The 13,381-nt window shown below is 45.1% G+C and overlaps 1 protein-coding gene across 8 annotated transcripts in view; it reads left to right on the forward strand.

Moving 5' to 3' along the window:
• kalrna (kalirin RhoGEF kinase a) overlaps positions 1-13,381 on the forward strand; it is a 147,866-nt gene that overhangs the window by 116,774 nt on the left and 17,711 nt on the right. For 6 of the 8 annotated variants that reach the window (XM_076875398.1, XM_076875397.1, XM_076875401.1 and 3 more), the window contains 16 exons: positions 2,671-2,874; positions 4,050-4,135; positions 5,054-5,197; positions 5,678-5,773; positions 7,401-7,519; positions 8,410-8,476; positions 8,585-8,688; positions 8,763-8,832; positions 8,935-9,021; positions 9,226-9,318; positions 9,824-9,874; positions 9,973-10,050; positions 10,160-10,345; positions 10,752-10,923; positions 11,390-11,601; positions 12,745-13,016. In XM_076875398.1, the coding sequence (XP_076731513.1) occupies positions 2,671-2,874; positions 4,050-4,135; positions 5,054-5,197; positions 5,678-5,773; positions 7,401-7,519; positions 8,410-8,476; positions 8,585-8,688; positions 8,763-8,832; positions 8,935-9,021; positions 9,226-9,318; positions 9,824-9,874; positions 9,973-10,050; positions 10,160-10,345; positions 10,752-10,923; positions 11,390-11,601; positions 12,745-13,016 (2,041 nt within the window). The other 2 variants (XM_076875400.1, XM_076875399.1) reach the window with 2 other exon arrangements.

Raw genomic sequence — 13,381 nt, forward strand, 5'->3', positions numbered from 1 at the left:
AAACACATGACTGACTTTGCCCCACAGCACTTGGAGTGATGTCATTAAGTGTCCTCTTAACTGTTCAGTGAGGTCGAGGTCAGGTGACCGTTTGGGCTCGTTATCCTACAGCAGTGATGAGTGGTCAGAGTGGAGCTTGTGCACGCACACTGACCAAAGCTATAAACGTAGCAAAGTTCCAGCGCCGCCGCGTTTCTATCAGAGAGAAACAGCTGCCCCGCTGCAGCAGGTGACCTTGGCTCCTGTGTTTAACAGTTATCTCGAATAACAAGTTAAATAACCTCCAGTACACACTCCCCAACCCACACTGTCTCTGCTCGCTGGGTGACTTCAGGAAGAAGATCTTTGTCCCACAGGACTGTGTTAGAGCTGCAATGTAGTCACGTTTGCTGTAAAATAAACATGATGGCTTTAGCTGCTTTCAAATACCTCGCTGTAACGGCCAGAACACCTTTGTTCCTGATGACACCACGGCTGTGAAGTGAACTGCAATCAGTGTTTTGTGGTTAGTGAGCAGCTGGCTGGCTAACCACACCCGGATGATCTGATATCCTCGTGTTGGTGTTGTTCCCAGACCATCATGAAAATGTTGTTCCAGGTTCAACATTGCAAGTGACCAATCACATTGTTGTGACGTTATTCTTTTGTGCGCCAAGCCATTCGTGCATTTCTGAAATTCCAATGTTGCAAGGACAATATCAGTTCTGCTTACTGTTTATTAACGGGTCAGGGTCCGTTGATCGGCGGACAGAGGCGGTTTCTCGCAGCTTAAGTACAGTTTTTTGTTTTACGCCGGTTTTTCCCGAAGTCGCAAAAGTATGACGTCACAACATTCTGATTGGTCACTTGCAATGTTGATCCTGGAGCAACATTTACTATGATGATCTGGGAACAACACCAACACGAGGATATCAGATCGTGCAACCACACCCTGTGTGTTGTACTGCTGTGAGAAGCAAACACTTCTGAGATTGAAACTTGGGTTTCATTAGCACGTATGAGGATGTTTGACCACGTCACACCCAACCTTCTGTTTCCAAACTATAACTATTTTGATCCAGATCTACAAATAGATTGAATGTTTCATTCAGCCTGATCCACAGTGCTCACTGAACCGTACACTCAACAGCAGTGTGTATGTTAGTGTGCGCTGTTGCACGCTGTTGGTCGTACTGAGGTCTGATGTAATATCTGTGATTGTGACATGTTGTCACATGTTTTAGCGTCTGCAGCCCAGAAACAGCCTGCTTGTGTATAAATATGACACATTCAAATACCAGATAGGAGTTTTTCTTCCTCCAATCTCTTAACTTAGCTCCTATGCTACAGCAGAACACCTCAGGAGACCCCTGACCTTTAACCCTCCTTCAGCTCCTGTGGGAATCTGGCACATACAGCCTCTACCCATTGCTGCCAGCTGTGTGTGTGAGAGCAGCTGATGCAGCAACTCCTGACGCGTGACTGCTATTTATTCTTCAAGTCATTCACACAGTCTGATGTTTCTGGCTGTACAAGATGAATACGACAGGAAGCACAACCAAAAGACCATGTGTACGTTTATTCATTTATATTCACCTCATAGCAACAAGGTTGTGGGTTTGAATCCAGGCAAATTTGCACTCTCCCCGTGTCTCATGTGTCTGCTTCCTCTCGAAGTCCAAAGACATGCAGGGTTAACTGGTGATGCTACATTACCTTTAGTTGTGAATCTGAATGGTTGTTAAATGGCTGTCCTGTCCGAGGGTGGACCCTGACGACTGTCCTAGACTCCCGTCCCACCCTCGATGCTCAAATCGAAGAGTTGGATCGAGCGATAGAAATGACAAAAACCGATTAAAATGAAAACTAATGTGACACCACAGCAAAGGAAGGAGGAGTGTGAGTGCCACCTGGGAGCGTGTGTGTGTGCATGTGTGTGTGCATGTGTGTGTGTGTGCGTGTGTGTGTGTGCATGTGTGTGTGTGCGACATGGCAGCTGCTGCACAGATGCTTGTTTGTGACAGACTCGCTCATCTGGACCTCTGAGTGCGTCCGTTGCCACAGAGCTTGGCTTTCCTGTGCCTGCACGTTTGTCCCCATCACAGCAGATATTTATAGCTGTCAGAAGTATTTGAAATAATTTCACATGACTGTAGTCTTGGGTCAGGTGATGTGACGTGTGGATCGTGGTGCAAACACAGACCAGGACGTTTAGGCAGACCTGATGTGTTGGTTGGATTAATGTCAGTACTGCAGGATGATGCTGGGCTCTTCTCCCTATCAGCTGTATACGCTGAATGCAGAGTGGGACCAGGTGTTCCTCTTTTTTACCATAAAGAAATTGATGAGCAGGATTGATATTTTTCCAGAAACACACCGACTCTGCAGACAAAGAAAGACTTTGTATGTTTGTTTGTTTACTTTTGCTGCCACGATGCCAGGCCTCCCTCGGAAACGAGGCTTTAATCTCAATGAGATGTTTACCTGGATACAGGACTAATAAAAATGTTCTGATACGAGTGCACGGCCCTGTCACGTTGTTTACAGTGTAAACTTACTGATTAGTGTTGAAGAGCTTAAATCCACACATCACTTTAGTATGTTGAGCACACAGCCTGAAGTCAAAGCAACAGGTTACATAACAGATGGTGTGTGTTTAAAAAAAATCATATGTTGTGTGACTCCTTTCAGAAAACTACTCTGTTGGCGGCTCGGACGGCAAGACCGAATCGGTGGCCAACCTTCAGCCGCAGCCGTCCCTCAGCTCCCTGCAGTCCAGCTCTCCTGGTCCCAAACGCTCTGGGAACACTCTGAGGAAGTGGCTGACCAGTCCGGTCCGCCGCCTCAGTGGCAGCTCTGTTAAGAAACTTCCTAATCACAAACAGAAGAAGCCAGGTGAGAGGGGCAGAAACGGTCATGATGACATGTTAATGTGCTGCAAACACCCCCACTCTCCACACTGAAGCTCCTTTAGCTTGTTATTACACTGCAGCAGCTTTCCTGCTAACACGGTTTCAGTTACATTAAAGCTGCTTTCATTTGTTCCTTCAGTTATTTTTAACGTTGTCATGCTCGCAGCTGCATCGTATGGAAGCCCGTTTCCACCACTAAATAAAAACAAAACAGCTAGTATCCATAACTCGAAATTTGGAGTTATTTTCTCGAAATTTTGAGTTAGCTCTGCCAATCAAAAATATACCTGAACGAGGTCGCTTTCTTGTTACCCGGAAGCATATGGTGCAGAGGAACGCGCACTCAAAAACGGATCCCAACAAATTGGCGCTTTGGCGAGTACGTTTGCTGATAGCAACACCATGTGATTCAGCTAATAACACAAGGATTTCATCATTTGTGAAGCCAGGCTGAAAGCACTCAGCAATCTGTGCATTCACGACTGGATGTAATACCGGTAGCTTAGCTGTGGCATTTGTAGCTGAGGGCTTCAGCTTCTGGGTAACGAGGAAATGACGTCATTCACGTAGATTACTGATTGGCAGCGCTAACTCGAAATTTCGAGTTGCTTTTCTCAAAATTGTGAGTTTAATAAATTGAAATTTCGACACATTAACTCGAAATTTCGAGAAAGTAACTCGAAATTGTAAGTTATGGATCCTTTTTTTTTTTGTGGCGGAAACGGGCTTCCATAGCATCACTTGTAAATGACAATGTTTGAAGAACTTTGAAAAGGTGCTGCTGGATGTTTGGAGAGTGTAATGTAAAAATGACCCTCGGACTCCAAACAAGGAGTTAAAGACCAGCAACCAGAAAACACAGCGAAGTCCAAAAACCCGAGCTCAAATGTAGTGTTGTGGGAGGAGAAGTTAAGTTGGAGTAATCCACTGATTAGTGGTGAAAATGAACACAGAATGGGTGAAAAACCGCTGCAGCTGGTGACGAGAAACTGGTTTAAGCTGTGAACAAGTCTGTGACAGCAGAGGACACAGTTCAGCTGACGGCACTCGCAGAGAGGAAAACTAAGACGTGCGCACAATGCCTGACACATCTTCACATCTGTGTGTGTTTGAGTGTTAAAGTGATTCTGTGACTGACTGGCTGCGACTTGTTGTCAGGGCCAGGAACAGGAAAAGAGGAAATCAGGAAGAGCATCGACCTGGGTCAGCCTGACCTTACCCTGCAGGATGATGTCACTGGTGAGGTAAGCACTGAGGGTGGTTTCCTGATCTGTGTTACAAACACTGTGGCTGCTGAAGCACTGAACATTCCCAGTGCTGAGATCGTGTGATGGTGCTGGGATGCAAGCAGGTACAGCTTCACCTGATTGGCCTGTCACTCACAAACTGACTGCAGAGCTGTGTGAGCATTTATGTCAATATATCTGTATTTATCCTGAAATATGACACACGTGTTTCAGTAAACTTTCTCAAACTTTGTTCGTCTTAAGTTTGACTTTGTCTGATGAGAGGTGTAACACTCCACTAACACAACAGTGTCATTTATTTAAACTGCAGAAAGTCATGAACCGGGGCAGAAATGCATGTGACAAAAAAGCTTTTGCTGTCGGTGCTATCCTAAGATATACATGATTCACATAACAGGTGGTAAATAGATGAGGTTCCTCTTTTTGTGTGAAAAGTTTTTCCTTCTCTTACGCACGAAAACACCCACACAGACAAACGTGATCACAGCCATGGCTCCCTCCCTGATGGACGAATGCGTTTTATCCTGTATCCGCAGTGTTAGCCAAAAAATATGATAACATCAGTGTTTCTGAGCCTCTACGTGACTGAGTGTCACCGTGAAAGGATCCACAGAAATAAATCGATTTGGAAAAACAATAAGCTTCGACTGCTTAACGAGGTTTATTTAAAAGCCCGAACCATGAAGCACGAGAGCCTATGATTCGTCATTGCTTCTGCAAATGAAATAAGCTCTGTCTTTGATGTCAGACTGGTTTTATAGAGAGCTGAACTCTCCAGGAACAGCTGCCACTTTATTGTTTTATTAGTGAAAAGATATGTGGCTCATAGATGGCACAGTCATGTTGTATCTTACTATCAGTGGGACCAGTAACGTGGTACGTAACCAGCTGCTGATGCTGTGTGTCTCCTCTCAGAGAGTCATCAGCAGAGATGGCAACATCCTGTCTAAGACGTCTGGGATGCAGAGTGGTGGGGAGGAGGAGCAGGATGAAGACGCCCACACCCCTCTGCCTCCCCGTATGAAGATCATCAACGACCCATCAGATCCTGATGACAAGGTAATTCGGCCCAGCAGAGTTTTTCCCTTAGGTTAGGCTCCCAGACAGGCTGCTGTAGGTCTGGCTTAGGTCAGCCTGTAATTACACAAGTGTTGCCTGTGGGAAATATGCTGTTACTTACACTCATGGTTTACTCTGATCAGCTGGATCTGCTTAAAGTATAAAAACAGATGATTTTGTGTGACCAGCTGAACCACGTTCTGCTCGTCTGCTTCGATCTGCTGTCTAATAAACGGGGCTGGGTTTGGTAAACGGACTGATTCTTATATAGCGCTGTTCTACATACAACATGCCTCATTCGCCCACTCACACAAGCACTCCTATCTTGGAGCGTGTCCATCTGTAGCTGCTGTCTTCTGCCGATTAACAGATTTTCTCTCCTTCCTGCTCTTCGTTTCTTTGGTTTTCTCTGTATTTCTTTCTTATCATTCTCATATTTAATAAACACCTATACTTTCTGTTCCCCCTGTCCTCTCTCAGTCTTCGTCCTTGCTCACCTCTCTGCAGTCTTCCTCTGAGGTGCCCAGTGCTGCAGAGCTAGTTAGCGCCATAGAGAAACTGGTTAAAACCAAGATGGTGAGTGTGTGTTAGTTAGCACGGTCTAACAGGTGCTCTTCTTTGTTCATTTTAAAATGACTTGTGACGTCCACACAGTGAAGGCACGCAATGTGCCGACCACTCCAGCCTGTCTGCTGTCTAATAACACTAATACACTATGTTATGAAAAGTATGAACTTGAGTGACATCCACAGGGTTTAATATGATGACTGCTCACCCTGCTGGGGTTTATGTGACTCCAGTTAGAAAACTATACTGTCTCTGACAGCAAGACTGAGTCGGTGGCCTCCAGCCCTCAGCTCGCTCTGGGAACACTCTGAGAAAGTGGTTTCCACAAGGTTTAGCGGTGTGCATGACAGCATCTTGGTATGCTGTTCTTATGGTAGACAGAGGTGTGATTAGTCACAGAACACGTCTCCACCGCTCTAGAGTCCAGCCTGCTTTACACCACTGCATCTGATGCATTGCACTGGGTCATGTAAGGCTTGGATGCTCTGCCATGAAAACCCAATCCATCAAGCTCTATATGCTCTGTTCTTGAGCTTATCTGAAGTTCACATGAAGTTTGGAGGTCTGTAGTGCTCGACCATGACTGCGTACACTTCACTGAGCCCCTGAGAGCGACCATTCCTGTTGGCAGAGGCAGTCTGGACGCCAGGTGCTTGTTTTCCTACACCTGTGGCCACAGCACAGACTGGAACACCTGAGTTCAGCGAGTTGGATGGGTGAGGGAATACTTCTGGCAACATAGCTTTGAAGCACTTTGTAGTCTGTTAACCAAGTGATGGTAAAAATTCATGTTCATTCTCAGCTGCTTTCGTTTGTGATAAATGGAGGTCCACAGTCTGGCAGTGTGTTCATGTGGACCTGGTACTACAACAGAAACATCCGGACTTGTCTTTGTCATAGACTGTACATAAAAGGTTGACATCACAAGTGAAGCAAGTAAGAAAGGCCTTTAAAGCTGCCCTATTTCTACAATAGAATAGAATAGAACAGAATAGAATAGCCCTCTATTGTCATTGCACGTGTACAAGGAAATTGTGGGTGCTCCACACTAACTGTGCACAATTAAAATCTAAATAGTAAGACGGCAAATATGAGAAACAGGAGGAATAGATCCAAACCGAGAGAGCGGCACAGAGTAGAGAGACTCCTGGGACAGGCTGGCTTAAGCTTTAACGTTGTTCCTTCTTGGCCTCGTCTTTCTTCAATACCAGATTTTAATCTCAGGAAACTTTCTGGAAAATGAATAAAAGAATAAAAGTGTCTTTTGGACCCCAGCATGTCTCTGAATGTTTCACTGCTGCATGTATGAAATGCTGTATGTGCTGTGGAGTTTCCGTAGACAGACTTGCAGAGACATTTACTGCTGAGCTGATTACTCTCTGCTATCATCTAATAGACACGATTTGCAATGAAACAAAGCAGAAGTGTCAGTTTGCTGCTGCAGTGTTCACAGACAGCAGCTGTTAGCGCGCATGTTTGAAGCTCCTGCTGCCCTCTGCTGGCATCACACGTGTTTGTGTGGTTTGATTATGTGGAGTTGTTACATATTCAACATCTGAGTATGCTGAACGTTACTGATATTGATAGAAATCAGTGGGACATAATCACCTGAACTCTGATCCTCTCATGTCTGCAGAGTCTAGAACCAGGGGTGTACCCGGGGTTTACCCCCCTCTGTCCGCCTGAACAAACCACTCCTGTTCAGCCACGCAACCCTGAACAGGAGCAGAGAGCAAAAGCTATGAGAGGACGGATGTAAGTACTGCGACTCTTTCTTCTACTTTGAACTGCTTCGAATTTAGAAAATGGAGGGTAGCCTTTGTTCAACAAAAGCACAGCCATAGCTCAGCTGATCTCAGTACTGCTTGATCCGGTCCACAGATGCTATGCTATGCACAAGCCACCTCCACCATAGCACTTCATGCTCCACCTGACCTAATCACTGCGATATCTGTTGGCATCACTGCCAGCTCTTTTCTGCATCGACTCTCGATTCTGTTCAGTGTAACTTACTACAGACAGAATTGTCAATCTTATCTTAGAGTCCAGGTATTGAAGGTGGATGAGTTTAGCTGGGGGTCAACCAAGTAACAGACAGTGCACAAGAGATGAAGAGGCTGGAGGCGGGTGGAGATGAGTGTCAGGGGTGATTTGTGACAGGATAGCAGCAAGAATGAAAGTGAAACTTTGCAACATGGTAGTGACAAAAAACATGTGGAAGCTATAGGGGGCGGAGCTGAAGATGCTTAGAGTGGGAGTGACCGGGAGGGACAGCAATGAGTAGATTACAGTCTCCACTTCACCCTAAGGCAGGGGTGTCCAACTCCTGGGGCCGGTGTCCTGCAGGTTTTAGATCTCACCCTGGACACCCTGCACGCCTGAATCAAATAATTAGTTCACTCCCAGGCCTCTGGAGAACTTCAAGACATGATGAGGAGGTCAAGGACACATCTAAAACCTGTAGGACACCGGCTCTGGAGGCCTGGAGTTGGACACCTCTGCCCTAAGGAGAGAGTGAGATGGAGGCAGATGTTGGAACCTCAAGAAATAACCATGTTTACAGTGTGAAGCATTCACTAAGGCACTAGTCCTCTGTTGCAGCAGGAACAGGGGCTCTGTGTTAACTTAGCTGTTTTTTAACACAGGTTTGTTCTGAACGAGCTGATTCAGACAGAGAAGGACTATGTCAAAGACCTGGGCATCGTGGTGGAGGTGAGTGCTTCTGCAGAATCATTCTGTGCAGCGGTCTCCTGCCATTTAAACAAAGGGCATCAGGAAATGTACATTTGGGTTCAAAAGTTATCAACACTTTGACTGCAGGGGTTCATGAAGAGGATCGAGGAGAAGGGCGTCCCAGACGACATGAAAGGAAAAGACAAAATCGTGTTTGGGAACATCCACCAGATTTATGACTGGCACAGAGAGTAAGTCGAGTGTCGGCTGGAAATGATGGCGTGAAGGACGGGGCGAGGGGATAGTAACAATCTTTATCTGTCAGTTTCTTTGTAGGAGAACTGGAGAAATGCCTGGATGACCATGAACACCTCCCTGAGCTCTTCATTAAACACGTTAGATAAACACTGTGTCGTGATTGTGTCACCGCACTAGAGTACATAATCTCTGCTGTCCCAGTGATTTGCTCTCTAATCAAAGCTCCTTTGTCTTTACAGGAGAGAAGGCTCCACATGTATGTTGTTTATTGTCAGAATAAGCCCAAGTCAGAGTTCATCGTGGCAGAATACGACACGTATTTCGATGTAGGTGAAGCTTTGATTCTCTTCATCATTAGCAGAAGGTGTGCAGTGTGATCTAAACGGCAATGTTCTTTTACATTCATCCTCGATATGAAATGCAGGGACGACCCTCAATTATCTGGACTGATACTGTCTTTGTGTGATGTTATTGGGAGTATTTGTGTGAAGTGGACAAAAGGACACACAGTTCGGTTATTTCTCTTCCAGGGAATCCAACAAGATATCCAGTCCAGGTTGTCCATCAGTGACTTCCTCATCAAACCAATCCAGAGAATCACCAAATACCAGCTTTTACTGAAGGTGACAGACACACACAGTCTCTCCTTATCACAAAAGAAAATGCCAAAGAGCATAACTGTGCTCCACATGTTACTCTAACCTGACTTACTGTCCTTTACATTATCGTTTACATTTCTGCATATTGAAGCTTTAACATTTCTTTGGCCAAGAGGAACTGTTTTTGTTGTTTTTACTGTTTTTGTTGTTTTTACTGTTTTTGTTCTTTTTACTGTTTTGCTGTTTTTCCTGTTTTTGCCGTTTTTGTTGTTTTTGCTGTTTTTACCATTTTCCCTGTTTTTCCTGTTTTTGCCGTTTTTGTTGTTTTTGCTGTTTTTACCATTTTCCCTGTTTTCCCTGTTTTTGTTGTTTTTTACTATTTTCCCTGTTTTTGTTGTTTTTGCTGTTTTTGCCGTTTTTGCTGTTTTTGCCGTTTTTGCTGTTTTTGTTGTTTTTCCTATTAGATGAAAGTGTTGATGGTAGCAAGCTTGGTTAGACTGATTAAAGTTGGGCTTCTCTTCTTCCTCAGGATTTCCTGAAGTACAGCTCAAAGGCAGGAATGGACTGTGAACAAATTGAGGTAAAAATGTAAAATGCTTTTCAATCCGGCATGTTTGTGCTGACACATCCTCCTCAAATGAAAAACTATCTAAATATCTCTGTCCATGACTTTTACAGAAAGCAGTAGGTTTGATGTCTCAGGTCCCGAAACTGTGTAATGACATGATGAATTTGGGTCGGCTGCAGGGATTTGAGGTAAGTTTTGTGGGTCTTCACAATGACATGTGCTGCACACACTATGACATGTGTGGCGTGCTGTAAAGCCTAAGAGAGTAATGTTTATATCAACCTGGTTTCTCTGCAGGGGAAACTGACCAGTCAGGGCAAACTGCTGCAGCAGGAAACCTTTTTTGTTACGGTGCAAGACGCCGGCGTCCTGTCCCGCTCGAAGGAACGACGAGTCTTCTTGTTTGAGCAAATCGTGATCTTCAGTGAGCTGCTGAGAAAAGGCTCGTCCACACCTGGCTACCAGTTCAAAAAGAGCATTAAGGTATTACAAAAAGTGGGTTAAAGGTCTGTGATCAGTGAACTGGTTTAATCTCATGAAGAACACAAAAGCTCACACATGTCCTGACTTCAGTCTTTAAAACCAGGTTTTCATCCACATTTGATCATGTTGGACAAAATCATTGGAGAGCACAGAGGAGCGTGTGTGTAGATGGTTGCAATAAAGCTGTGCCCATGTTTGTGTGCATGCAGTATGTTCATCACAAAGACACAGCAGACTGTGCTTTAAATGAAGTGTATATGAGCAGGTCATACTGAAGAATGAGAATATACATAGACCTCCTAGCGAGCTCCTCGAACCACGCCCTCCTCCAGGCTCCTGCAGGAGAGGACCTGGTGGTTTGTGAGATGGTGTTGGTCTAACACTGTAAACTATCTTTTCCACGCAGGTATCCTACTTGGGTCTGGAGGACAGTGTGGATAATGATCCCTGTAAGTTTGTGTTGCTGAGTCGCGGATCATCGGAGCGTTTCACCCTGCAGGCAGCCAATGTTGACATTAAGCAGGTCTGGGTCCAACACATTCAGGAACTCCTGGATGCTCAAAGCAACTTCCTGTCTGGTGAGGAAACACTGAGGGTCTTTGTGTTCAGCAGAATATTACTTTGTTTTCACTCGAGCTTCACGTTTGTGAAAGCACGTTACAGGTTTTTTGTTATTTTCTCCTAAATTTTAAGGATGCTACTTTTAATTTTTAACCTAGCATGCTTTAAAAAATGATTGTACAAACTGGCACATAAACGAGAAGACGGTTGCTTTCTGGCTGTGGTGCCTTCACCACCTAAAATAAAACTGCCATGATCATAAAGTAGTTTAGGTGGAAACATGATAAAGCCTGATATCTGTCACTTCCTTAAGCTCGTTCCCAGAAGGTAGGCAACCCATCCAAACAAAAATAACGACCCCCGTGTTTTCTGTCTTACCTTTAACAGAAATGCAGTTTGTGTGTGTCTATAACAAAATGTCCTGAAATATGTCCCCTGTTGTACTTAAATGAGCCTCATCTAAAGTGCTTTTTCTGTCTGCAGCTCTGCAGTCACCCATCGTCTACCACAATCAGCAGAGTGGAGGAGGCAACAGCTCATCGCTGACCAGAAACCGCTCGTCCTCAGGGAATCAAACTACCGCGTCCTCTCACAGCCGACCCTCGTCAGTGGTCGGCCTGTGCAGTACGGAGAAGGGGAAGAGCCAAGTCAAAGTCTCCACCTCTAATGGAGGTTCATCGTGTTTTGACTCCATGGTGAGTGTGTGCAGGTTATATGATTATCAGCTTACCTTTATTTTTTAAAATTTGTTTACTTTCAATTTGAGGATTTTATTGTTTTGTTTTTGGTTATTTAGTTTTAGAATTTTGTGTTGGTGTCATGTAAGCACAGCCTGCAGACTGCACCAGGCACTCGCTAAACTGGGGCACTAAACAGACTTTTGTAAGTCAAAATGTAGGCTACTGCAGGTGTAGCAGCAGTTCAGTTTGTGTGTATGTCGGCTTGTCCATGTATGATTTGTTCTAATAGCCCAGTTTTCATCCATACGTCCTGGTTCCTCCATACCTGACACAGACTTTGTTAAACCAGTAAAAGCTGGTATGGCTTTGGTTATGAAGGCCGGCCCGTGGGGTCTGATCCATAGCTCCACCATGATAGGGGCAACAATGGGCACGTGAGCATCAGCACATCAGTCTGATGAATCACGTTTTCATTGACACAACATCAGTGATGCACGTGTCCAGGTGCATGTGCATCACTGATAGGGAACACTTGGCACTGTGGGAGGAAGGCAAGCCGAGACCGTTGCTTTGGGCAGAACCTTGGATACGTATCACCCTCCTAAGTGCTGTTGCAGATCGTGTTTAGCACTCTCTGCAAACAGCTGATCTAATAAAGTTTCTAATATACCATCAGGTGTGTCAACGATGCTCAATGCAGCCACAGATGAAGCACCTTAGTTTGGGCTTGAAACCAAGTATAACTACAACTAAACTGCTTTTGTTCATTTTTCTTCTCGTTGTTTTGACTCGGCTCCCCACTCCTCATCTCCTCGTCACAGTATTGGATCAGTTATGCCTCTTTGTTAATTATTATTATTGTTCGTAATAATAATAATTTGATTTTAATAAAATGAGCGTGTGCTGCTGATTCAAGTAATGAAACCTGTGTTCACTGCTGTTCTCCCTCCACTCCTGCTCCTCAGCCCTGAACTCCCTCTGCTCCTCCTCAGGTTGACACCAGCTGTATCACAGCATTTCTGTTATCCAGCCCACAGTCGCTCCTTAACCTCATCCTCAATTGTCCACATTGTGTCTCCTCCATCCTGCTCCTCTTTTTCTTCTGCCTTTCCTTTCCCTCGTCCTGTCGGCCATTCTTTCCTTCCCTCCTGTCTGCAGGACAACAACGACATCACTTCCACCATGCTGGTCACTCAGGACTACTCGGCGCTCAAAGAGAATGAGATCTGTGTCAGTCAAGGAGAGACCATTCAGGTCATGGCCACCAATCAGCAGAACATGTACCTCGTTTACCGGCCAGCCAACAGCCAGTCGCCTGCCGCGGAGGGCTGGGTGCCAGGACACGTCTTAGGCCCGCTCACAAAGCCCATTAAAGACTCTTCTTCTACTTGCTCCTTCTCAGCAGCCGTAACAGATGCCAACAACATCAAGTAAGTCCCCACCCACCCCGCACATCTTTCCCTGCAGACTGAAGCACTTCTGGTTGGGCTTGAAACCAAGTATTCGGATTGAATGAGAGGACTAAGCTGACAAAGGTCTGTCTAAATGTTTTTGTTCTGACTCTGTTTCCATCACCAGCTCCTCAGCTGTCTGCGTCCTGTGTTTAAAAAGCAAACACAAAAAAATGTTGGACTTTGTTTTTTCTTGTTTTGAAGGTACAGAGTTGTTCTCTAACTGTCCATCAAGCTGCTGCAATGACTTTGATTTCTTGAGCCGGTCACTTATCGGCTCTGTGGCGATGACGTTTAAACAAAAAAGCAAAATAAAAAAAGGTTTTGAGGCTTGAAACTAACAA

The sequence above is a fragment of the Maylandia zebra genome, linkage group LG16 (assembly GCF_041146795.1).
Source record: "Maylandia zebra isolate NMK-2024a linkage group LG16, Mzebra_GT3a, whole genome shotgun sequence".
Lineage (NCBI taxonomy): Eukaryota > Metazoa > Chordata > Actinopteri > Cichliformes > Cichlidae > Maylandia > Maylandia zebra.